Source organism: Ranitomeya imitator, chromosome 1 (assembly GCF_032444005.1).
Source record: "Ranitomeya imitator isolate aRanImi1 chromosome 1, aRanImi1.pri, whole genome shotgun sequence".
NCBI classification, from domain to species: domain Eukaryota; kingdom Metazoa; phylum Chordata; class Amphibia; order Anura; family Dendrobatidae; genus Ranitomeya; species Ranitomeya imitator.
Genome location: NC_091282.1, coordinates 116,346,094 through 116,373,799, shown reverse-complemented (window position 1 = coordinate 116,373,799; position 27,706 = coordinate 116,346,094). Strand labels below are relative to the sequence as shown.

General features: G+C 42.6%; 1 protein-coding gene across 2 annotated transcripts in view; it reads left to right on the top strand.

Moving 5' to 3' along the window:
* PDE8B (phosphodiesterase 8B) overlaps positions 1–27,706 on the top strand; it is a 235,870-nt gene that overhangs the window by 191,614 nt on the left and 16,550 nt on the right. For both annotated transcript variants that reach the window (XM_069749992.1, XM_069749999.1), the window contains exons 15-19: positions 16,593–16,638; positions 19,869–20,004; positions 23,191–23,389; positions 25,338–25,555; positions 26,227–26,362. In XM_069749992.1, the coding sequence (XP_069606093.1) occupies positions 16,593–16,638; positions 19,869–20,004; positions 23,191–23,389; positions 25,338–25,555; positions 26,227–26,362 (735 nt within the window). The remainder of the gene's footprint in view (positions 1–16,592; positions 16,639–19,868; positions 20,005–23,190; positions 23,390–25,337; positions 25,556–26,226; positions 26,363–27,706) is intronic.

Genomic DNA, 27,706 nt, shown 5'->3' with positions numbered 1-27,706 from the left:
AGTCGCGTTTCAATGACGCGAAAAGCGCCATTTCTCAGCCAATGAAGGTAAACGCAGAGTGTGGGCAGCGTGATGACATAGGTCCTGGTCCCCACCATCTTAGAGAAGGGCATTGCAGTGATTGGCTTGCTGTCTGCGACGTCACAGGGGCTATAAAGAGGCGTTCCCGCCGACCGCCATCTTACTGCTGCTGATCTGAGCTTAGGGAGAGGTTGCTGCCGCTTTGTCAGAAGCAGGGATAGCGTTAGGCAGGGTCCATTAACCACAAAACCGCTTGTGCTGCAGCGATTTGCACTGTCCAACACCACCCTCGGTGTGCAGGGACAGTGGAATTTTTTTTTTTTTTTTTTTTCCCCTCAGCGCTGTAGCTCATTGGGCTGCCCTAGAAGGCTCCCTGATAGCTGCATTGCTGTGTGTACGCCGCTGTGCAAACCAACTGCTTTTTTCAAAGCACAAATCCTCTTGTTCCTTCCTTTCTGCACAGCTATCTTTTTTGTTTGTCCACACTTTTTATTTCATTTGTGCATCAGTCCACTCCTTATTGCTGCCTGCCATACCTGGCTGAGATTACTGCAGGCAGGGAGATAGTAGCTGCCTGCCATACCTGGCTGAGATTACTGCAGGCAGGGAGATAGTAATTGTAGGACATTCCCTGTTTTTTTTTTTTTTTTTTTTTTGGTGGGAGATTAAGATTGGCAATTTGGCATTTCTGCTAGAGTGCCATCCCTGTGTGTGCCATCTCTCTCACATAGTGGGCCATAGAAAGCCTTTTCATTTTTCTGTATTTTTTTTTGTGGGGTGTATAAATTCTCCCTGATAAAAATACAGTGGGAGATTAATATTGGCCTTTGGGCTTGTGTGCCAGTCCTGAGTGTGCCATCTCTCTCACAAATAGTGGGCCATAGAAAGCCTATTTTATTTTTTTTGGGGTTTTATAAATTCTCCCTGAAAAAAAGGGAGATTAATATTGGCCTCTGGGCTTCTGTGCCAGTCCTGAGCGTGCCATCTGTGCCAGTCCTGAGCGTCCCATCTCTCTCACAAATAGTGGGCCATAGAAAGCCTATTTAATTTTTTTTTTGGTTTTATAAATTTTCCCTGAAAAAAGGGAGATTAATATTGGCCTCTGGGCTTGTGTGCCAGTTGTGAGCGTGCCATCTGTGCCAGTCCTGAGCGTGCCATCTCTCTCACAAATAGTGGGCCATAGAAAGCCTATTTAATTTTTTTTTTGGTTTTATAAATTTTCCCTGAAAAAAGGGAGATTAATATTGGCCTCTGGGCTTGTGTGCCAGTTGTGAGCGTGCCATCTGTGCCAGTCCTGAGCGTGCCATCTCTCTCACAAATAGTGGGCCATAGAAAGCCTATTTAAATATTTTTTTGGTTTTATAAATTCTCCCAGAAAAAAAGGGAGATTAATATTGGCCTCTGGGCTTCTGTGCCAGTTGTGAGCGTGCCATCTGTGCCAGTCCTGAGCGTGCCATCTCTCTCACAAATAGTGGGCCATAGAAAGCCTATTTAAATATTTTTTTGGTTTTATAAATTCTCCCAGAAAAAAAGGGAGATTAATATTGGCCTCTGGGCTTCTGTGCCAGTCCTGAGCGTGCCATCTGTGCCAGTCCTGAGCGTCCCATCTCTCTCACAAATAGTGGGCCATAGAAAGCCTATTTTATTTTTTTTTTGGGTTTCAGAAATTCTCCCTGGAAAAAAAAAGGGAGATTAATATTGCCCTTTGGGCTTGTGTGCCAGTACTAAGCGTTCCATCTCTCTCTCTCTCTCAGTCAGTGGGCCATAGAACGCATATTTTTGGTTTTATTTGTTTTCTAAATTCTCCCTGAAAAAATCATTTTATTTTATTTGGTTTCTAAATTCTTCCTGATAAAATCATATTTTTTTTATTATTTTTATTTCTAAAGTCTCCCTGAAAAAAAAAAAAAAAAAAAACAACCAAAAAAACAGTGGGAGATTAATATTGGCCTTTCTGCTTGTGTGCCAGTCTTGACTCCTGGGTGTGCCATCTCTCTCTCTCTCTCTCTCTCTCTCTCTCTCTCTCTCTCCAATTGTGGTCCATAGAAAGCCTATATTTTTTTTCCTTGATTTGGGTTCTAAAATCTACCAGAGAAAATAACTACATCAATCATTGGTAGAAAAATATTGGCCTCTGGGTTTGTGTGCCACTCCTGACTCCTGTGTGCGTCATCTCTCAGTCAGTGGGCCATAGAACGCCTATTTTTGGTTTTATTTGTTTTCTAAATTCTCCCTGAAAAAATTATTTTATTTTATTTGGTTTCTAAATTCTTCCTGATAAAATCATATTTTTTTTATTATTTTTTTTTCTAAAGTCTCCCTGAAAAAAAAAAAAAAAAACAGTGGGAGATTAATATTGGCCTTTCTGCTTGTGTGCCAGTCTTGACTCCTGGGTGCGTCATCTCTCAGTCAGTGGGCCATAGAACGCCTATTTTTGGTTTTATTTGTTTTATAAATTCTCCCTGAAAAAATCATTTTATTTTATTTGGTTTCTAAATTCTTCCTGATAAAATCATATTTTTTTTATTATTTTTTTTTCTAAAGTCTCCCTGAAAAAAAAAAAAAAAAAACAACCAAAAAAAACAGTGGGAGATTAATATTGGCCTTTCTGCTTGTGTGCCAGTCTTGACTCCTGGGTGCGTCATCTCTCAGTCAGTGGGCCATAGAACGCCTATTTTTGGTTTTATTTGTTTTCTAAATTCTCCCTGAAAAAATCATTTTATTTTATTTGGTTTCTAAATTCTTCCTGATAAAATCATATTTTTTTTATTATTTTTTTTTCTAAAGTCTCCCTGAAAAAAAAAAAAAAAAAAACAACCAAAAAAAACAGTGGGAGATTAATATTGGCCTTTCTGCTTGTGTGCCAGTCTTGACTCCTGGGTGCGTCATCTCTCAGTCAGTGGGCCATAGAACGCCTATTTTTGGTTTTATTTGTTTTCTAAATTCTCCCTGAAAAAATCATTTTATTTTATTTGGTTTCTAAATTCTTCCTGATAAAATCATATTTTTTTTATTATTTTTTTTTCTAAAGTCTCCCTGAAAAAAAAAAAAAAAAAAACAACCAAAAAAAACAGTGGGAGATTAATATTGGCCTTTCTGCTTGTGTGCCAGTCTTGACTCCTGGGTGTGCCATCTCTCTCTCTCTCTCTCTCCAATTGTGGTCCATAGAAAGCCTACATTTTTTTTCCTTGATTTGGGTTCCAAAATCTACCAGAGAAAATAACTCCATCAATCATTGGTAGAAAAATATTGGCCTCTGGGCTTGTGTGCCACTCCTGATTCCTGTGTGCGTCATCTCTCACTCAGTGGCCCATAGAAAGCATATAGTTTGTTACATTTGTTTTCTAAATTCTCCCTGCAAAAATCTATTTTTTTTTTTTTGGGGGGTTTCTAAAGTGTTCCTGAAAAAAATAAAAATAAAAAAAAAATAATAGTGTGACATTAATATTAACATTTGTGCTTCAGTGACAGTCCTGCGTGTGGGGCATCTCTCTAATTTGCAGCCACCAAAAAAAGAGTGTGTAACATTGGGCCTGATTTTCGCTGTGGTCTCACCAACCTGTAAAGGGGTAGCTAAATCATACAGAAGTTATAGCTCACCGTGTAAGTTGTGTGACTGCAACAAATAACGTTAGTTTGGTTACGTTTTTAAAACAATGAGGAAGTCTAGTGGAAGAGGTCGTGGCCGGGGGCGTTCATTGTCAGCTGGTAATGAGGGTAGTGGTAGTGGTGGAGCATCAGGTGGTCGTGGGGGAAAAAATATTGCACCTAAGTCTGGAGCTGTGGAGCCAGGTTCGTCGTCCGGCTACACAAGGCCTCGAACGCTCCCTTTTCTGGGATTAGGAAAACCGCTTTTAAAGCCGGAGCAGCAAGAGCAAGTTTTGGCTTATCTTGCTGACTCAGCCTCTAGCTCTTTTGCCTCATCTCGTGAAACTGGTAAAAGTAAAAGCAGCGCGTCGTTAGTGGATGTTCACGGTCAGGGACAAGTCACTTCCTTGTCCTCTTCAGCAAAAACAACAACAGAGAAGAATGCAGCAGGCGACACAACGGGTTACTCCATGGAGCTCTTTACACATACCGTCCCTGGCTTAGAAAGTGAAGCAGTTAACAGTCCATGCCCATTACAAATTGAATCTGACATGGAGTGCACTGACGCACAGCCACAGCCAGACTACTATGCTGGTCCTTTGACTCAGACCACAACATTGCCCTCGCAGGGTGCTGATCAAGAATCAGACCCTGATGAGACTATGTTGCCCCATCACGAACGCTATACCACCGAACGACACGGTGACACAGACGAAGTTGCGCAGGAGGTACAAGAAGAGTTATTAGATGACCCAGTTCTTGACCCCGATTGGCAGCCATTGGGGGAACAGGGTGCAGGCGGCAGCAGTTCTGAAGCAGAGGAGGAGGAGGGGCCGCAGCAGGCATCAACATCGCCACAGGTTCCATCTGCCGGGCCCGTATCTTGCCCAAAACGCGTGGCAAAGCCAAAACCTGGTGGAGGACAGCGTGGCCATCCGGTTAAAGCTCAGTCTGCAATGCCTGAAAAGGTATCCGATGCTAGAAAGAGTGCAGTCTGGCATTTTTTTAAACAACATCCAATTGATCAGCGCAAAGTCATCTGTCAAAAATGTTCTACTTCCTTAAGCAGAGGTCAGAATCTGAAAAGTCTCAATACTAGTTGCATGCATAGACATTTAACCACCATGCATTTGAAAGCTTGGACTAACTACCAAACGTCCCTTAAGGTTGTTGCACCCTCGGCCAATGAAGCTAGTCATCAACGCAACATCCCTTCCGGCAGTGTAGGACCACCATTTAGCGCACCACCTGCTGTATCTGTGCAGGTATCTTTGCCAGGCCAAAGCAGTCAGGGTCAGGGAATCACCAGTTTCGTAGTAGGAAACACTGCATCTAGGGCACCGGCGGCAACAATACCATCTCCCACCGTCTCTCAGTCTGCCATGTCCACCGGCACCCCCGCTAGTTCCACGATCTCCAGCTCTCCAGTCCAGCTCACCCTACATGAGACTATGGTTAGAAAAAGGAAATACTTAGCCTCGCATCCGCGTACACAGGGTTTGAACGCCCACATAGCTAGACTAATCTCGTTAGAGATGATGCCCTACCGGTTAGTTGAAAGCGAAGCTTTCAAAGACCTGATGGACTACGCTGTACCACGCTACGAGCTACCCAGTCGACACTTTTTTTCCAGAAAAGCCATCCCAGCCCTCCACCAGCATGTTAAAGAGCGCATCGTCCATGCACTCAGGCAATCTGTGAGCACAAAGGTGCACCTGACAACAGATGCATGGACCAGTAGGCATGGCCAGGGACGTTACGTGTCCATCACGGCACACTGGGTAAATGTGGTGGATTCAGGGTCCACAGGGGACAGCAAGTTTGGGACAGTTCTGCCTAGCCCACGGTCTAGTAAACAGTTGTCTGTAGCCGTTCGCACCCCCTCCTCCTCCTCCTCCTCGTCCTCCTGCAGAAGCAAGAGCTCGTCCACAGACCGCAGTCGCACAAACACTCCATCCGCACCTGCCACTGTTGCACACCAGGTCTCCCATTATGGGGCAGCTACTGGCATACGTCAGCAGGCTGTATTGGCTATGAAGTGTTTGGGCGACAATAGACACACCGCGGAAGTTCTGTCCGAGTTCTTGCAGCAAGAAACGCAGTCGTGGCTGGGCACTGTAGATCTTGAGGCAGGCAAGGTAGTGAGTGATAACGGAAGGAATTTCATGGCTGCCATCTCCCTTTCCCAACTGAAACACATTCCTTGCCTGGCTCACACCTTAAACCTGGTGGTGCAGTGCTTCCTGAAAAGTTATCCGGGGTTATCCGACCTGCTCCTCAAAGTGCGTGGACTTTGCGCACATATCCGCCGTTCGCCTGTACACTCCAGCCGTATGCAGACCTATCAGCGTTCTTTGAACCTTCCCCAGCATCGCCTAATCATAGACGTTGCAACAAGGTGGAACTCAACACTGCACATGCTTCAGAGACTGTGCGAACAGAGGCGGGCTGTTATGTTTTTGTGGGAGGATACACATACACGGGCAGGCAGTAGGATGGCAGACATGGAGTTGTCAGGTGTGCAGTGGTCGAAGATTCAAGACATGTGTCAAGTCCTTCAGTGTTTTGAGGAATGCACACGGCTGGTTAGTGCAGACAACGCCATAATAAGCATGAGCATCCCCCTAATGCGTCTGCTGATGCAAAGTTTGACGCACATAAAGGATCAGGCGTCTGCACCAGAGGAAGAGGAAAGCCTTGATGACAGTCAGCGATTGTCTGGTCAGGGCAGTGTACATGACGAGGTACCGGGCGAAGAGGAGGTGGAGGATGAGGAGGATGATGGGGATGAGTATATTTTTAATGAGGAAGCTTTCCCGGGGGCACGGGAAATTGGTGGCGTGGCAAGGCCGGGTTCTGGTTTTTTGAGGGACACAAGTGACGTAGATTTGCCTGCAACTGCCCCTCAACCAAGCACAACCGCAGATTTGACAACGGGAACTTTGGCCCACATGGCGGATTATGCCTTGCGTATCCTCAAAAGGGACACACGCATTACAAAAATGATGAACGATGACGATTACTGGTTGGCCTGCCTCCTTGATCCTCGCTATAAAGGCAAATTGCAAAATATTATGCCACATGAGAACTTGGAACTAATATTAGCAACAAAACAATCAACTCTTGTTGACCGTTTGCTTCTGGCATTCCCTGCACACAGCGCCCGTGATCGTTCTCACACGAGCTCCAGGGGCCAGCAGACCAGAGGTGTTAGAGGGGCAGAAATCAGAAGTGGCGTTGGACAGAGGGGTTTTCTGACCAGGTTGTGGAGTGATTTTTCTATGACCGCAGACAGGACAGGTACTGCAGCATCAATTCAAAGTGACAGGAGACAACATTTGTCCAGTATGGTTACAAACTATTTTTCATCCCTTATCGACGTTCTCCCTCAACCGTCATTCCCATTTGATTACTGGGCATCCAAATTAGACACCTGGCCAGAATTGGCAGAATATGCATTGCAGGAGCTTGCTTGCCCGGCAGCTAGTGTCCTATCAGAAAGAGTATTCAGTGCTGCAGGTTCAATACTAACAGAAAAAAGGACTCGTCTGGCTACCCAAAATGTAGATGATCTAACCTTCATTAAAATGAACCACAACTGGATTTCAAAATCTTTTGCCCCACCCTGCCCGGCTGACACCTAGCTTTCCTATGAAAAGGTCTTGCCTGTGGACTATTCTGAATGACTTTTCCAATCTCGTAATTTTCTTCACCTGATTGTCCAGCATACGACATGTTTCCACCTCACGAAATGGCCAAACTCCCCACACGGGGCCGTGCTATCGCCACTTTGCGCTTGGACCCTTGAGAGTGCTGTTTGTCTGAAGAGGTGGGTGTGGCCGCTTTTGGTCGACGGCACTGCCACTGGGTCCCTCATAGTACAATAAAGTGTCTCTGGCGGTGGTGGTGCGCACCCAACGTCAGACACACCGTTGTAATATGAGGGGCCCTGTGCCTGTACCGCCGGCCACAAGACAGTTCCCCCCCCCAGCTCAAACAGTGCTCTACCACTAGCAAAATTATCTCTCACAGCTTCACCAATGTGTAGTCTAGCCGCTGACATCCTTCAATGCCTGGCACTGACAATACCATTGTTTTGACATTTTTGTTATGTTAGGCCTTCGAAGCCTGTCTGCGGTCCCTTCTTTCTACAACTACTACACTGACCAGGCCACTGCTGGCCGTGTTACCCTGGAACCAATTTAAAAGTGCCTACAGTCAGCCCAATTTTGTTATGTTAGGCCTTCGAAGACTGTCTGCCGTCACTCCTTCCACTAGACTTCCACTGACCATACACTGCTGCCCATGTACCCCTGGAACCAATTTAAAGTGCCTACAGCCAGCCCAATTTTGTTATGTTAGGCCTTCGAAGCCTGTCTGCGGTCACTCCTTCCACTAGACTTCCACTGACCAGACCACTGCTGCCCGTGTACCCCTGGAACCAATTTAAAAGTGCCTACAGCCATGTGTTATTATTTTAGGCCTTCGATGCCTGTCTGCGGTCACTCCTTCCACTAGGCCTCCACTGACCACACCACTGCTGCCCGTGTACCCCTGGAACCAATTTAAAATTGCCTACAGCCAGCCCAATTTTTTTATTTTAGGCCTTCGATGCCTGTCTGCGGTCCATTCTTTCAACTACTACTACACTGACCAGGTCACTGCTGCCCGTGTACCCCTGGAAACAATTTAAAATTGCCTACAGCCAGCCCAATTTTTTTATTTTAGGCCTTCGATGCCTGTCTGCGGTCCATTCTTTCAACTACTACTACACTGACCAGGTCACTGCTGCCCGTGTACCCCTGGAACCAATTTAAAATTGCCTACAGCCAGCCCAATTTTTTTATTTTAGGCCTTCGATGCCTGTCTGCGGTCCATTCTTTCAACTACTACTACTACACTGACCAGGTCACTGCTGCCCGTGTACCCCTGGAACCAATTTAAAATTGCCTACAGCCAGCCCAATTTTTTTATTTTAGGCCTTCGATGCCTGTCTGCGGTCCATTCTTTCAACTACTACTACACTGACCAGGTCACTGCTGCCCGTGTACCCCTGGAACCAATTTAAAATTGCCTACAGCCATGTGTTATTATTTTAGGCCTTCGATGCCTGTCTGCGGTCACTCCTTCCACTAGGCCTCCACTGACCACACCACTGCTGCCCGTGTACCCCTGGAACCAATTTAAAATTGCCTACAGCCAGCCCAATTTTTTTATTTTAGGCCTTCGATGCCTGTCTGCGGTCCATTCTTTCAACTACTACTACACTGACCAGGTCACTGCTGCCCGTGTACCCCTGGAACCAATTTAAAATTGCCTACAGCCAGCCCAATTTTTTTATTTTAGGCCTTCGATGCCTGTCTGCGGTCCATTCTTTCAACTACTACTACACTGACCAGGTCACTGCTGCCCGTGTACCCCTGGAACCAATTTAAAATTGCCTACAGCCAGCCCAATTTTTTTATTTTAGGCCTTCGATGCCTGTCTGCGGTCCATTCTTTCAACTACTACTACACTGACCAGGTCACTGCTGCCCGTGTACCCCTGGAACCAATTTAAAATTGCCTACAGCCATGTGTTATTATTTTAGGCCTTCGATGCCTGTCTGCGGTCACTCCTTCCACTAGGCCTCCACTGACCACACCACTGCTGCCCGTGTACCCCTGGAACCAATTTAAAATTGCCTACAGCCAGCCCAATTTTTTTATTTTAGGCCTTCGATGCCTGTCTGCGGTCCATTCTTTCAACTACTACTACACTGACCAGGTCACTGCTGCCCGTGTACCCCTGGAACCAATTTAAAATTGCCTACAGCCAGCCCAATTTTTTTATTTTAGGCCTTCGATGCCTGTCTGCGGTCCATTCTTTCAACTACTACTACACTGACCAGGTCACTGCTGCCCGTGTACCCCTGGAACCAATTTAAAATTGCCTACAGCCATGTGTTATTATTTTAGGCCTTCGATGCCTGTCTGCGGTCACTCCTTCCACTAGGCCTCCACTGACCACACCACTGCTGTCCGTGTACCCCTGGAACCAATTTAAAATTGCCTACAGCCATGTGTTATTATTTTAGGCCTTCGATGCCTGTCTGCGGTCACTCCTTCCACTAGGCCTCCACTGACCACACCACTGCTGTCCGTGTACCCCTGGAACCAATTTAAAATTGCCTACAGCCATGTGTTATTATTTTAGGCCTTCGATGCCTGTCTGCGGTCACTCCTTCCACTAGGCCTCCACTGACCACACCACTGCTGTCCGTGTACCCCTGGAACCAATTTAAAATTGCCTACAGCCATGTGTTATTATTTTAGGCCTTCGATGCCTGTCTGCGGTCACTCCTTCCACTAGACTTCCACTGACCAGACCACTGCTGCCCGTGTACCCCTGGAACCAATTTAAAAGTGCCTACAGCCAGCCCAAGTTTGTTATGTTAGGCCTTCGATGCCTGTCTGCGGTCACTCCTTCCACTAGGCCTCCACTGACCACACCACTGCTGCCCGTGTACCCCTGGAACCAATTTAAAATTGCCTACAGCCAGCCCAATTTTTTTATTTTAGGCCTTCGATGCCTGTCTGCGGTCCATTCTTTCAACTACTACTACACTGACCAGGTCACTGCTGCCCGTGTACCCCTGGAACCAATTTAAAATTGCCTACAGCCAGCCCAATTTTTTTATTTTAGGCCTTCGATGCCTGTCTGCGGTCCATTCTTTCAACTACTACTACACTGACCAGGTCACTGCTGCCCGTGTACCCCTGGAACCAATTTAAAATTGCCTACAGCCATGTGTTATTATTTTAGGCCTTCGATGCCTGTCTGCGGTCACTCCTTCCACTAGGCCTCCACTGACCACACCACTGCTGTCCGTGTACCCCTGGAACCAATTTAAAATTGCCTACAGCCATGTGTTATTATTTTAGGCCTTCGATGCCTGTCTGCGGTCACTCCTTCCACTAGGCCTCCACTGACCACACCACTGCTGTCCGTGTACCCCTGGAACCAATTTAAAATTGCCTACAGCCATGTGTTATTATTTTAGGCCTTCGATGCCTGTCTGCGGTCCATTCTTTCAACTACTACTACACTGACCAGGGCACTGCTGGCCGTGTACCCCTGGAACCAACATCAGAAAATATAAAAATAAGTATTTTGCTTATAAAAAAGAAAATACTGGTGAGATATCAAATGCAGACATTTTAACATTAAAAACAAACACACAACTCTAATCTGGTACAGTACTAAAAATGGCCACCAGCTACAATTACTTTCTCCTGCAAGTAGTTAACTGAAAGTTTTTTTAAATTGAAAACACACATATGGCATCCACCGAGTGTTGTCCTGTCGCGTCTTCTTTATATTATTGCCGAGAAGATGCAAAATAATGAAAATAATAAAATCATTAATTACCAAAATAATAGAGAAAGTCAACACCACATTGCAAATAAACATTCATTCCAAATAAAGAAGCAGGGCGCGTCCGAGGGTGAGTATATACCTAATAAGAATATAATCACCCTCGGACGCGCAATGCTTATTTCCAACAGCCTTCCTTCCTAAGAATCAGCCCTTCCGTCGTGTAGAGAGACGTTGTGTTACACTCCAAGGTGTTCCCCAGGTTGCCTTTCCTGAGCTTCGATCTTCCGGCTCTCGTTTAGTAGTTCTTGGAAACTACTCTGCATTAGGCCTTCAAATTGGGTATGGGGTGTAGAGAGATGGTGTGTTCCACTCCAAGGTGTTCCCCAGGTTGCCTTTCCTGAGCTTCGATCTTCCGGCTCTCGTTTAGTAGTTGTTGGAAACTACGCTGCATTAGGCCTTCAAATTGGGTATGGGGTGTAGCGAGAGGGTGTGTTACACTCCAAGGTGTTCCCCAGGTTGCCTTTCCTGAGCTTCGATCTTCCGGCTCTCGTTTAGTAGTTCTTGGAAACTACACTGCATTAGGCCTTCAAATTGGGTATGGGGTGTAGAGAGAGGGTGTGTTACACTCCAAGGTGTTCCCCAGGTTGCCTTTCCTGAGCTTCGATCTTCCGGCTCTCGTTTAGTAGTTGTTGGAAACTACGCTGCATTAGGCCTTCAAATTGGGTATGGGGTGTAGCGAGAGGGTGTGTTACACTCCAAGGTGTTCCCCAGGTTGCCTTTCCTGAGCTTCGATCTTCCGGCTCTCGTTTAGTAGTTCTTGGAAACTACACTGCATTAGGCCTTCAAATTGGGTATGGGGTGTAGAGAGAGGGTGTGTTACACTCTAAGGTGTTCCCCAGGTTTCCTTGCCATTGCTTCGGTCTTCCGACTCTCGTTTAGTAGTTGTAGAAAAGTACACTGCATTAGGCCATACAAAATGGGTATGGGGTGGAGAGAGATGGTGTGTTACACTCCAAGGTGTTCCCCAGGTTGCCTTTCCTGAGCTTCTATCTTCAGGCTCTCATTAAATTGTGGTTAAATGGAACAACTGCATTTGGCGTACTAGTTGGTTTGGGGCCTACTATCGGTGTCTGCCACTCCTTGCTGTTCTCCTCCACTGAACAAAGCTGTGCCGCCTGTTTACTACGGTTGCCAATTTTGAACTGCATTTCGACTACTTACTGATTTGGCCCTACTCTCTGTGTCAGCCTCTCATTCCAGTTGTCCTCCACTGCAATGCCCCCTGGTTATTCCTGTGTTACCAATTTTGAACTGCATTTAGCCCACTTTCTTCTTTGGGCCTATATCTGTGTTTCCACTTCATCGTGCCCATTGCCCAGCCAGTGATAGATGAGTCTGCTGGTACATTGACCCATAACGCAACATTCCCCGTGCACGCTACACAACAACATTGTGACCCTGCTGAAAGTCAGGTTGCTCTTCCCGCATACCATACCACCTTACACGGGGACAAAGAGGAAGGTGCAGATGAAAGTGCAGGTTCCTTCATCAGGTGGGGGGAGGAATACTAGTTGGCGACGTCACTGGCACAGGGCCTCTCATAGTACGCAAAAGTGTTGCTGCCGGTGGGAGGCGCCCCCGCCGTGCAAACACACCGCTGTACTTTGAGGGGCCCTGTGCCAGTGCCAATGCCAACGAGTGGGCCCCCCCTGCTTGCTCAGGTTCACAGCACTTGCAAAGTTGAAATACTTACCTCTCCCTGCTCCACTGCCGTGACGTGGTCCAGATTTCCTGGGCCCACTAATTACTTGAACCAGCCCTACCCCCCACAACTTTAGCCAAATGACCCCCAATTTCAAATGCCTTCCAATTATTATAAGGTAAATTACGCTTGACAAGCTTCATTAAGAAGAATGGATGGTTTTGACATTAAAATGGCCACTCTAGGTGTTTTCCTGGCCCCCACTCACTGCCGACTATGCTGCCCCATTGACTTGCATTGGGTTTCGTGTTTCGGTCGATCCCGACTTTACGTCATAATCGGCCGATTTCACTCGACCCGACTTTGGACATAGTCGGGTTTCGCAAAACCCGGCTCGACTCTAAAAAGGTCAAGGTCGCTCAACTCTATATACGATATTTCATAAATTTTTATACATTTATTGACAAGTACATCAAGTTTAAACACAGACTTAATATTTACAGGGGTCCTGATTTTTCAAGACTTATGCCCTTCTCCCTGACAGCTGGATATCTCCATCTCGGCCAAATCCTGACTGATGACAACCCGTGCTAGCATCATCAGTGCTGGGTGTTTATCACAATTTCTGTGTTTTTGTTTGTCCACTAGCTTTGTGAGGATTGACCACAGGTTTGAAATCTGGGGAGTTTTCTGGCCATGGACCCACAATTTCAATTGTTGTTCACCGAGCTGCTTAGTTAACACTTTTGCCTTGTGACATCGTGCTCCATCATGCTGGAAAAATAATTTTACATCATCAAATTGTTTCTGGATCGTTAGGAGAAGTTTCTTTTGGAGGAGGTTTAGATACAATTCTATATTCATGGTAGTATTCCTAAGCAAGCTCCCTTAGATGAAAAGCCGCCACACATTAGTGTTCTCAGAATACTTTATGGTTGATACAGTAATGGCCGAAAGTATTGACTCCCTTGAAATTGTTCCAGAAAATGTAGAATTTCTCTCAGAAAATTATTGCAATTACACATGTTTTGTTATACATATGTTTATTTCCTTTGTGTGTCTGGAAACAGCACAAAAAAAAAACAGAGAAAAAAGACAAATTGAACAAACTTTGGCACAAAACCCGAAAAATGGGTTGGACAAAATTGTTGGCATCCTCAACTTAATATTTGGTTGCACACCTTTTGGAATAAATAACTGCAATCAATTGCTTCCGATAACCATCAACAAGCTTTTTACACCTCTCAACTGGACCACTCTTCTTTTGCAAACTGCTCAAGGTCTCTCATATTTGAAGGGTGCCTTTTCCCACAGCAATTTTAAGATCTATCCACAGGTGTTCAATGAGATTTAGTTCCTGACTCATTGTTGGTCACTTCAGAACTCTCCAGTGCTTTGTTTTAGTCCATTTCTGGGTGCTTCCTGATGTACTGTATGTTTGGGGTCATTGTTCAGCTAGAAGACCCATGACCTACAAATCTTCAGATTTCATCATGGCTTACACTACACACAGTAAAGGGAGCCATTGCGAGAGGCAGCAAAAGAACCCAAAATATCTTTGAACCTCCACCATATTTGACTGTAGGTATTGTGTTTTTTCTTTGTAGGCCTCAGTCCATTTTAAGCAAACAGTAGAATGATGTGGTTTACCAAAAAAACTCTATCTTGGTCTCATATGTCCACAATAAAAGGCTTAGCACTCAATCGGTGTATGCCACAGGAATATTTATTAATTGTCAAAAAATCCAGAAAAAAAATCTGTTTCCACCACAGACCCTCACCTGGCGTTGCAGCAAGCAGTTTCCCCTTTAAGCAGATGACTGATGAAGGTCTTGTATTGACTGATCGTTTCTTGTTTTTTTCAGTTTATTTCTACAATTAATAAATATTCCTGTTGAATACACCGATTGAGTACCAAGTCTTTTTACTGTACTACTAACAGATATGGATCCTACTTGAGCACCTCCAATTCTAGAAGTGTTTTGTCTTTTTTCACTCATCTGTCCACAAAACATTTTCCCAGAAGGATTTTGGCTCACTCACATACATTTTGACAAACTACAGTCTACTTTTTTTATGTCTCTGTGCCAGCAGTTGGGTCCTCCTGGGTCTCTTCCCATAGCGTTTATTTTCACTCAAATGTCGATGGATAATTCGCACTGACACTGATGCACCCTTAACCTGCTGAACAGCTTGAATTTCTTTGGAACATGATTAGGGCTGCATGGTTATCCACCATCAAGATAAGTTGTAACCTTTCAGCAATTTTTCCCTGCTGTCAATGTCTAGGGAGATTATCTACATTGCCATGGGTTGTAAGCTTCTTGATCATGTTGCGCACAATGGACTAATGAACATCAAGATCTCTGGAGATGGACTTGTAAACTTGAGATTGTTGATATTTTTCAACAATTTTAGTTCTCAAATCCTCATACAGTTCTCTTGTCCTGTGTTCTGTTCTCCATGCTTAGTGTTTCACACACAGACACACAATGAAAAGATTGAGTCAACTTCTCCCTCTTTTATCAAGTTTCAGGTGTGAATTTCATATTGCCCGCACATGTTACTTGCCACAGGTGAGTTTGAATGAGCATCACATGCTTGAAACAAAGTTGTTTACCCACAGTTTTGGAAAAGTGGCAACAATTTTATCCGGCTCATTTTTGGGGTTTTGTAATTTTTTGGGTTGTTCCATTACACAAAGGAAATATGTGTATAGCAAAACATGTGTAATTGCAATAATTTTCTGAGAGACATGCTTCATTTTCTGGAACAATTTCAAGAGTGCCAACACTTTCAGCCATGACTGTATAACTCAGTACTTATGGCAGTGCTTACCTTTTCTTTTCTAGACAATCCAGATGTCCCAAACAATCTGAAGGGAGGTTTGGCAGATAAAATAACTTTACGCCAGTCCGCTGCTGTCCCCATTCCCTGCACTTCCTGCAGAATGTCAGTCTGTCATTGATGTTTTTCTTGGAGAGAAGTGGCTTATTTGCTGCCCTTCCTGAAACCAGATATCTGCTCTCCAGATATTTTGCGCTGCATTGTTATGCCAGCATCTTATTACAAACCTGAGGATGTACACCTGTGTATCCATCTAGTCCTGATTTTATCGCCTCGTCTTAGTTTATCTTTGGTGACAGAACATGTATAGCAAATACATAGGGATTTTTGTTTGTTATCATTTCTTTTGTATAATATTTTTCTGCGTATATATTTTTTTGTAAATAATTTATGCTCATATTTGGTGATACCCTGTATCTTTTGTTTGTTCCTGTAAGGTTTGAGAAAGACCCTGTGGGTCGAAACGTTACCTACCTTGCAACACTGCGGTGCTACCTTTATTTTGGTGTTTGTAATAAAGAAAACCACAATTTTTTGAGACAAAAACCAAATCTCCAAAACCTTTCTTTGAGTGTGACTGTTGTATGACTATAATCTGGAGCATCCCTCCGTGTTCAGTCTGCACCACCCGTAGCGAGAGTGCACGTCTTGTTCTACAATACTTCCTGAAACCATGCCAGCCTATAGCTCTTGCATCACTGTCCATGCAGATGCTCTGCGTGCTGCCATTCCTGATCAAGCTCTGCACTAGTGCCAAACCAATCCCGTAGCTGAATCCTCTATAGGAGCTGCCCCTGGCGCTTGCTGGACTTTCTTGGGTGCCCTGAGGCCTTCTTCACAGCAATTGAACCTTTGTCTTTGCAGTTCTTGACGATCCGATAAATAGTTGATTTCATTTGCAATTCATCTGCTCATTCTTTATAACTATCTAGAGTTAATACAAATTGCCACTATGAAAACCTAAGTTGCAAACTTTTTTTGTGTCTCAAAATTTATGGCGACCGCTGTAGCACTTATTACAAACAAATTACATTTTCTGTAAATTTATAATAATTGAAACATGTTATCTTTTCAGGATGGTTTGAGAAGACTTTCAGGAAATGAATACGTTTTCTCAAAAAGTAAGTTTTGCATCGTGCTGGATTTTAAGTAATACCATAACAAACTGCAAATGCGCCACCTCCTGGTCAGTGGCAGTATAACCACAGAAACACGACTACATTGCAGGATTAGCTCAGCATGCAAACCTTCCTGTGAATCATAAGAAATCGTTCACCGAGGGACTCAATGCAAACTTTTTTCCAGAGCAATGTACTGTATAGGACAAAGATTTTTGCAGCTCTGATGAACATTTGAAACGTATTTTGTGTTATGAGGTTTTGCTGCACCTGGATCTGTTGTATTACATTAGATGAGAGAGTCATAATAATGAAAAAGGATGTAAAATAATGAAAAAGGATGGCAACTTCTGGTTCGCACATAGGATGCTGAGCTAGGCCTCATTCAGATATTTGATTTTCTCTCATAATTGAAAAAAACAGTATATTCAAGAGTGTGCTGGATCAGATTTTCATCAGTGTTTGGTCAGTGTTTCATGAGTTTTCTCATAGGCAGAAAAAAACTGATGGAGGTTTCTCAAGATTCTCCTACCCAACAGCCTGTTAAGAAAAACAGACAGCATTAAAAACCATTAGTGTGCTGCCAAGTTTTTAATGGACCAAAAAAGAGATGCATTGGCAGGTTTGACTAGAATAAAAAAGCAAGTTTCATTCTTTATATACAGCTCTGGCAAAAATTAAGAGGCCACTACATCAAATCCCTGTCATGGGCAGCCCAACTCCAGACCTGAACCCCATTGAAAACCTCTGGAATGTAATCAAGAGGATGATGAATAGTCACAAGCCATCAAAGAAGAACTGCTTACATTTTTGTACCAGAAGTGGCATAAGGTCACCCAGAAGCAGTGTGTAAGACTGGTGGAAGACTGGTGGAAAGCATGCCAAGACGCATGAAAGCTGTGATTAAAAATCATAGTTATTCCACAAAATATTGATTTCTGAACTCTTCCTGAGTTAAAACAATAGTATTGTTGTTTCTAAATGATCATGAACTTGTTTTCTTTGTATTATCTGTTGTTGGTGTTTTTTTATTTTGACCATTTCTCCTTTTCAGAAACAAAAATTATAAATTTATTGCTTAGAAATTCGGAGACATGTCAGTAGTTTACAGAATAAAAGAACAATTTACATTTTACTCAAAAATATACCTATAAAGAAAAAAATCAGACAAACTGATCATTTTGCTGTGGTCTCTTAATTTTTGCCAGAGCTGTATATACAGGTGCTGCTCACAAAATTAGAATATCATCAAAAAGTTAATTTCAGTTCTTCAATACAAAATATTATATAGAGTCATTACAAACAGAGTGATCTATTTCAAGTGTTTATTTTTGGTAATGTTGATGATTATTTACAGCCAATGAAAACCCAAAAGTCATTATCTCAGTAAATTAGAATAATTAACAAAAAACACCTGCAAAGTCTTCCTAAGTTATTAAAAAGGTCCCTTAGTCTGTTTCAGCAGGGTCCACAATCATGGGGAAGACTGCTGACTTGACAGATATCCAGAAGGCAGTCATTGACACACTCCACAAGGAGGGTAAGCCACAAAAGGTCATTGCCAAAGAAGCTGACTGTTCACAGAGTGCTGTATCCAAGCATATTAATGGAAAGTTGAGTGGAAGGAAAAATGTGTGGTAGAAAAAGGTGCACAAGCAACCAGCTAACCACAGCCTTGAAAGGATTGTTAAGAAAAGGCCATTAAAAAATTTGGGGGAGATTCACAAGGAGTGGACTGCTGCTGGAGTCATTACTTCAAGAGCCACCTCACACAGATATATCCAGGACATGGGCTACAAGTGTCAGATTCCTTGTGTTAAACCGCTCATGACCAATAGACAAGGTCAGAAGCGTCTTACCTGAGCCAAGATGAAAAAGAACCAGACTGTTGCTCAGTGGTACAAGGTGTTGTTTCAGATGAAAGTAGATTTTGCATTTCATTTGAAAATCAAGGTCCCAGAGTCTGGAGGAAGAGTGGAGAGGCCACAATCCAAGCTGCTTGAGGTCTAGTGTGAAGTTTCCACAATCAGTGGTGGTTTGGGGAGCCATGTCATCTGCTGGTGTAGGTCCACTGTTTTATCAAGACCAAAGTCAGCGCAGCCATCTATTAGGAAATTTTAGAGCACTTCATGCTTCCCTCTGCCGACAAGCTTTCTGGAGATGGAAATGTCATTCTCCAGCAGGACTTGGCACCTGTCCACACTGCCAAAAGTACCAATACCTGGTCTAAAAACAACAGTATCACTGTGCTTGATTGGCCAGGAAACTAGCCTGACCTTAACCTCATAGAGAATCTATGGGGTATTATCAAGAGGAAGATGAGAGACACCAGACCCAACAATGCAGACGAGCTGAAGTCTGCTAACAACCTGGGCCTCCATAACACCTCAGCAGTGCCTGATCACCTCCATGCCACGGCACATTGATGCAGTAATTGATGCAAAAGGAGCCTCGAACAAGTATTGAGTGCATTTACTGTACATACATTTCAGTAGGCCAACATTTCGGATTTTAAAATCATTTTTCAAGCTGGTGTTATAAAATACTCTAATTTACTAAGATAATGACTTTTGGGTTTTTATTGGCTGTAAGCCGTAATCATCAACATTAACAGAAATAAACACTTGAAATAGGGCACTCTGTCTGTAATGACTCTATATAATATATGAGTTTCACTTTTTGTATCGAAGGACTGAAATTAACTTTTTGATGATATTCTAATTTTGTGAAGTTTGAAAAAAAAAAATATGAACTGCGCCAAAGACTATAAAGGGTACGTGATCTATCCGGGAAGTATATAGATAGAACACATATGTGAAAAACAGACATCTGAATTAGGCTTAATTCAGCAAATCACTTAATACACCAGAAAACAATGGAGCTGAATACCTTCATTCTGTATTAAGAAGCAATGAATTTTGCTGTAATGTATCATGTGTACGATGTTTTATGTTTATGAACAAAAGATAGATATGCATTAGATATACAGTATAAGGCTGCCGTCACACTAGCAGTATTTGGTCAGTATTTTACATCAGTATTTGTAAGCCAAAACCAGGAGTGGAACAAATAGAGGAAAAGTATAATAGAGACACCACTTCTGGATTTTACACCCGCTTCTGGTTTTGGCTTACAAATACTGATGTAAAATACTGACCAAATACGGATAGTGTGACGGCAGCCTAATAGTTGTTCGGGTCTGTTGTAAAAGGTGCTTCTTTTTATTATTCCAGATATACACCACAGCCATAGTCACCTTTCTGTGCCAGTGACTATCAATGATGTGCCACCTCGGATAGCTCAGTTATTGGATGATGAGGATAGCTGGGACTTTAACATATTTGAATTAGAAGGTGTTACACATAAAAGGTGAGTGGTGTTGACACCTCACAGATGTTATCCGTGCCCAGGTGGATGTCCAAACAATTACACATAAAGCATTTTTTTTGCAAAGAAAGCAGACATGGCGAAGTTTTCATCAAGTAAATGTTTAAAGGGTAACTCAACTTTTTTTTATTTAGCAATCCTCCAAGTATTGCAAATTTATGACTTTTTATAAAATACTTCATTACCTTATTTTGCTTTCTTCTCTCCCAAACATCACATTGCATTGCTGCTTCACAAGGTCAGTTCATGTTTCTTTAGAAACGGTTTTCAACTGCTGTTCAGCCAAGATCCATATACTATTTACAAGCAGAGTCCATATGGGAATTCCTCTCTGAGTTCTCTACTCCCATACTCAGGGGAAGGGTCACATCTGCGTATATAAACTTTGCTGAGATTCTCAGCCAGAAAAGTAAGCGAGTGTCATACAGTTTTTAGAATGGTGTCACACTTGGGTATTTTCTATCATATAAACCCCTCAAAGTGACTTCAAATATGATGTAGTCCCTAAAAAATGGTGTTGTAAAAATTATAAATTGCTGGGCAACTTTTAACCCTTATAACTCCCTAATAGTGATGAGCGAATATACTCATATATATATTTTTTAGTGCTCAGAGATTTAGTTTTTCTTGCTGCACTAAGGTAACCTCAGTGATACACTACAGGAGCCATTGTTTCCTGTCAGTGTGTCACTGGAGGGCCTATAGAGCAGTGACATCACCCGATGTCACTATTCTATACGGGAGATCGTCGTGGGATATTTGTTATTAATAGGACTACAGCGGAAAGTAAGTATACAGTTGGTTTATTATTTTTCCTTTTTTTGCAGGCGCTCAAGTATGGTAAGTATGGTGAAATTAAGAATAAAATACTTTTTTTCTGGCTGTGTCTTTTTTTTTTTACACTTTCACTACAATAGGATTAGTAATGGATAGGTGTCTTATTGACGCCTCTCCATTATTAATCGGGTTTAATGTCACCTTATATTAACCCCTTATTACCCCATATCCCACCGCTACTCGGGAGTGGGAAGAGAGGGGCTAAGTCCCGGAATTGGCGCATCATACAGATGCGCCATTTCTGGGGCGGCTGCGGACTGGTCTTTGTAGCCGGAGAGGGGCCAATATCCATGGCCCCTCTCTAGGCTATGAATATCAGCCAACAGCTGTCTGCGTAGCCCTTCTGGCCACGTAAAATTTTTGTGAAAAAAAGTAAAATGTTCATTTTTTTTAAACATTCCAAAAATTCGTGTGGAACGCCTGAAGGGTTGATAAACTTCCTGAATGTGGTTTTGAGCACATTGAGGTGTGCAGTTTTTAGAATGGTGTCACACTTGGGTATTTTCTATCATATAAACCAGGGGTGTCAAACTGCATTCCTCGAGGGCTGCAAACAGGTCATGTTTTCAGGATTTCCTTGTACTGCACAGGTGATAATTTAATCACCTAAACACATAATGATTCCACACCTTGTGCAAAGTTAAGGAAATCTTGAAAACACGCATGGTTTGCGGCCCTCGAGGAATGCAGTTTGACACCCCTGATATAAACCCCTCAAAGTGACTTCAAATGTGATGTAGTCCCTAAAAAAATGGTGTTGTAAAAATTATAAATTGCTGGGCAACTTTTAACCCTTATAACTCCCTAATAGTGATGAGCGAATATACTCATATATATATATTTTTTAATGCTCAGAGATTTAGTTTTTCTTGCCACAGCTGAATGATTTACATCTGTTAGCCAGCATAAGTACATGTGGGGGTTGCCTGGTTGCAAGGGAATCCCCACATCTACTTATGCTGGCTAACAGATGTAAATCATTCAGCTGCAGCAAGAAAACCTAAATCTCCGAGCACTAAAAAATACTCGGAGGACACCCGAGCGTGCTCGAGAAATCTCGAGTAACGAGTATATTCGCTCATCACTACTCCCTAACAAAAAAAAATTTTGGTTCCAAAATTGTGCTGATGTAAAGTAGACATGTGGGAAATGTTACTTATTAAGTATTTTGTGTTACATAACTCTGTGATTTAAGGGAATAAAAATTCAAAGTTGGAAAATTGCGACATTTTCGCCAAATTTCCGTTTTTTTCACAAATAAACACAGGTAATATCAAAGAAATTTTACCACTATCATGAAGTACAATATGTCATGAGAAAACAATGTCAAAATGTGTCTATAGTATAAATTCTGGAAGGAGATAAACCAGATCAGAGAGTCTCCAAGAGGGCTGTGTGCCACATCTAAAAAAAAATGGGTCCTTCTACCTACAGCTCCAGGGGACTGCGATGGGCGCAGCCTGTGCGCCCGCTTGCGCAAATTTGTTCATGGGGCTGTGGGAGAGGGACCTATTCTCGTCAGATCAGAGCATGTCAATGGAGCGGGTCATTTTTTGGGCCTGCTACATTGACGATATTTTCCTGATATGGCGGGGTACACCAATGGAATTACAGTGCATGTGTAAATCTTTGACCATCTTATCAATTTTCCATATACCTGTTGGTGCCTGGTCCTTACTATGGTTCCACTTTGTTTGGCTTACCCCTGTCACATCCCTATATATTCCTGTTTTTATGTCTTACTTATTGTTCATAATAAAGCTCTGATGTTTTTACACTACTTGATTCTTGATGGTGCTCTCTCTTTGTATGATTTCTATGTGTATTCAGCACTGAATCCAGTTGACCCTATCTTACACCTTCACATTGTTTTGCGGGTGTAGGCCTTGTGTATAGGTTTTATCATTGCATTCTTGCTTTCTTTACATTTTAAACATCGTCCCAACTTTTTTGGAATTGGGGTATTATACATTATACATATTTTCATTGTCTTCTGAGAGCATGGGGCAGCCTCATTGACTGGAAGGATGACTCCTGAATATTCTTTATTATTATTAGTATATCTTGAACACATGTAAACGTACTTTTTCTTTTCAATAATATAAATTATCTACTAAGTGCTATAATTATGTAACTGGAATTACTTTGCATGGTCCTCTTATACTGGAACTAAGTATACAAAGTTATATTAATGACCAATGATGACCATGACCCTGTGTTCTTTGATAACATACTGCTGATCTACAGTATATACTGTATATATACATTGACTTCATATTATAGGGTGCATGTGCTGAAGATATGCTTTATTCAATATCTTGATTTTTTTAGGCCATTAGTTTATCTTGGACTGAAAATATTTGCTTGTTTTGGGGTCTGTGAATTTCTAAACTGCTCAGAAGCAACCCTACGCTCCTGGCTGCAAATTATTGAGGCCAACTATCATGCGTCCAATGCCTACCACAACTCCACCCATGCAGCAGATGTCCTTCATGCCACAGCCTTTTTTCTTCAGAAGGATAATGTGAAGGTACATTTTATGATTAAATTTTCTTGTGCAGGGTCCTCTCTCCCATTGTACACTAATTTAATCATGTATATTGTGACTGATTTTATATTACATAATATACTTCTGCACAAGTCTATGAACACCTTTGACATGGAAAAAAAATTGTTAGTGATTTCCTTTATTTAATCAAATATTTTTGTTTTGTGGGAGTGTCTCTCCCAGTAATACAGGCTGGAAGTAAGGTCTGCGTGTTCAGGGTGCTGCTGCAGAACTCGAATACTGTTTTCTTTTTTTCCAATACTGTATTTTTGGGTAGCTTTTATAAACTTGACTATAGTTTGTTCTTTTTTTCCCTCTGAGATACTGTTTCCCCTCTTGAAGCTTTGGGGTTATGGGCACAACCTCATCCTTGCTGCTATTTCTAACACAGGAAAAGGAGAGCGCAGAGTTGTCAGGAGTAGGAACTTTTGAGGAATTTTAACATTTTTGCAGATCATTCATCTAGGACTAAAAGACTGACAGGCAATACAGCAGCAAAATATAGACAATTTTTAATGCAAACTTTTTAGAAAGTTCTTTCAGTTTGCATTTTGGAAGCAAATAATCAATAACAAAAATTCTGTGTGAAGGTCTAAATAGCCTTTAACAATTACCGTATGTCATGTACTGGAAAAATGATATTACCTCTTCACAATGTACATTACCTTAGAGTTTGGGTAGTAGAAAATGAACAGCAATATTAATAATTAGTTTAAGCTGTAATTAGTGTAACAAGAAAATACTTTATTTAAATAGTTTGTCCACTACTTTATCATTGATGACCAATTACTCAGGATAGGTCATCAATGTCTAATCGGTCAGGGTCTGACACCCAGCACCTCCGCCGATCAGCCGTCCTCGGTGTCGGCAGTGGCAGCTGTGAACTGGAAATGCTCAATTACGATTCAAATCAATAGGAGTCGAATGTGTAGTACCCGGCCACGGTAACTATTAAAAGATGGAGCAGCTGCGCAATCGAGCATTTCCGGCCGGCGTCCGCCACCACGGAAGCAGAGAACAGCTGATCGGCGGTGGTGTCATCAGTAATAGAGTAATGGACAACTTCTTTAATATAAATAAGGTATTTTTCTTCCCAGGACAATCTGATGTTTAGGGATCCAGAGCAATGCTACAAAAAGTACCACAGCTCAGTCCTGAGGTAGATGCAGACATTAGTAAAGTCAAGTCTTTTAATAACATTTTTCATACAGACACGTTTTGTGTAGTCTACTATAATCAATATTTTCTATTTGCCCTTAAGATCTGTTATCATAGGCAAGAACTGTAATGTGCTCAGTCCCGGGGATGCCATAGAAAGCCATATTGTACAGTTCACTTATAGCAGGGGTGGGAAACATCAGGCCCCAGGGGCATTTACGGCCCTCGATGACCTTTTATCAGGCCCCGGAGCAGATTCTCAGGGACCGCATTCTTGGGTAAGGAGCTGTATTTTGATTGCCACAAGCTAATAAATTACTTCTTGCTCTGTTAGCATACACGTGCAGTGCTCACTACTGAACATTGAAGGGCAAGCAATGAAAGATTACGTCCTGAAACCAGTGCCAGAGTCAGGATGTACTTTGTGGGCAGAGTTTGTACGGCCCCCAAAGGATGGTATAAATATCCAAATGGCCCGTGGCAGAAAAAAAGATTCCCCACCCCTGACTTATAGGGTCATCTTTTTCCTTTTTCCATTAATTCAGTTTAGGTCCTACTCCATTGGACCCAGGATTTTGATGCAAAAATGGTCCTCCAGGAGTTAACACCTTTTATAAAATTGCCTCTTAATGAATCAGGAGCCTCAAACTCAACCCCATCCCCTCATTAAGATCAACGGCCTTGATGATTCCAGGCCATTGACTTGTAGGGTCATAAATACATTTCTATCTAATCTGTGCTGCCTTCTGACTCTTTATTATTTTTCTCATAGACAAGTCTTGATCAGCTGGACAAAGTAGCTGCTTTAATAGCTGCCACGGTTCATGATATCGATCACCCTGGTCGCACCAACTCTTTTCTTTGCAATGCCGGCAGTGAACTAGCCCTCCTCTACAATGACACCGCTGTCTTAGAAAGTCACCACTCCGCTTTGGCATTCCAGCTCACGGCAAAGGACGGCAAATGCAATATTTTTAAGAACATGGACCGGTATGCTACTTTGCATATTTTTGTGTTCACTGTCGACCTGAAACTCCTAATTTATAACTAATGTTCTCAGCTGTTTTCAGTTTGAAAAGTTTGGGCAACATTACCAGATTTTGTAAGACAAAAAAATACAAAAAATAATGACACTACTTGCTGTGAAACTTCTAGCATACAAGGATTAAGATCCCTTGTCTATATGCAGGATGGGGCCTATTTAGCTACTGGATCCTCAGTGAGTAATTAATTGCTTAGTAATTGCTGCCAGCGCTGAACGAATGCACCAATGGTGCCCATATTTCATGCTTACTGCCTCTTATTTTCCATACCAGGGAGTGAGAAAAGCTGCTTTTGAGGTCTGTAGAGCACTGTGTGGTTTCTTACAGGCATTGTGTAGGCTTTAGAAAAACATGCCTGGCTTCTTCCAAAAACACTGCCAACCCTGTTTACAGGTTGTATGTGGTATTTCAGCTCAGCGACATTCACTTCAGATGAGCATAGATGAAACAACCTATGGACTAGGGTGATGCTTTTTTTGGTTTAAGCTAGCTATGTTTTCCTAATCCTGGACAATACCTTTGCCTACAGCACAAAGGTGCTTCATTATGAATATTCATGTGATATATAATCCTTTTTATGAAACTGCACTCGTACTATTATTTTTTTCTCTTCTTCAGAACCAAATATCGGACCCTTCGTCAAGCCATAATTGACATGGTTTTAGCCACTGAGATGACCAGACATTTTGAGCACGTGAACAAGTTTGTGAACAGCATCAACAAGCCCATTGCTGCCGAGGAGAACAACTCAAATGTAAGATGAAGTCAGGATTGGCACTTTATTATGTGACATTTCTTGTTTGCCCTGTTTGAAATATTAGTCTGGTCTTACATCAAGTGACGCAAGACTGATGTGTGGTGATGATAAGACATAATGTACAGATATGTCCGACTTTCTCATTTTCGGGCAAAAGTTAGGACAAGTAATCTCCTAGATATTTTAATTTAAGGTCAAGGTAACAAATGGCCTTTATAAGAAAAGTGTAAAATATAGGAAAGGTGGCCATACACATCAGACCGTGAAACTGGCCTGCGTACAGACTATCATATGTGGACTGGCTCGTGGGTGTCCTGACCTGAACTCAACTGCCTGATAGGCATATATGAGCCTGTCGAGTTCGGATCAGGAGATCTGCAGCCAGTCCATATATTCCTGTCTATAAAACACAAATGCATAAAGCCAGCCTTAGGCTGACCTCACACTCAGCGTTGAAAAATACGGTCCGTATTTTACGGCCGTAATACGCTACAAAATTAGAAATACGGTGATCCGTAAGAACTCCGTAGGCAAGGTGTGGTCGCGTATTTTGCGCATGTAATGTTGCGTATGTAATCCGTATGCCCACCGTAATGCGTATTTTTCACGCAACCTGACAAAATGGACATTTAACGGTTTTGGCGGCTGAAATTGATTTAAATTACCCTCATCAACCCTATTTAAGGCCTCTACAACAGGTGTCTCACTCCCATATGGTCATTTTGTGGTTTTGCAACTGTTGGAGTGTTGTTGTAACATTTGGACCATGTCTGACCACCTGCAGTTCACCCCAACGCAGCGGGTTTTGTTTAACTGGCTATTGTCTCGTCGGTTTGGGCACCCATACCCTGTGATTGTGGATCCGCGAAGGAGGAGCAGAAGAATGTGGGTGCATCCTCTTCTGACTAAACGCCTCACTAAGGGCCATTTTCATCGGCTATATACAGCTCTGCAGGAACATCCAGACAAGTTTTATCTCTACTGTCGCATGTCTATCCAAACATTTGACAGATTGTTGGAGATATTACGCCCAGGAATAACATTTCAGGACACAAGGCTGCGCAAAGCCATCTCTGCTGAGGAGCGTCTTCTCCTCACGTTACGGTATGTATTCTCCATCCTCACATACTGTATGTTGATGATCCTTTTTAAAAAATTTTCTTCTTTTTTAAATTTTTACCCATAATATGTGTACATTAAGGCCAAAGCAGATGTGACAACGTGACGTAACTGTTATATTTCAGCCCCTTAAGGACATTTTTCCCTTTTCAGTGTTAATTTAGTATCACACAAATGCAAATATGATTGTGCTTATTCATGTTTTGTGTGCACTCTTGAAAC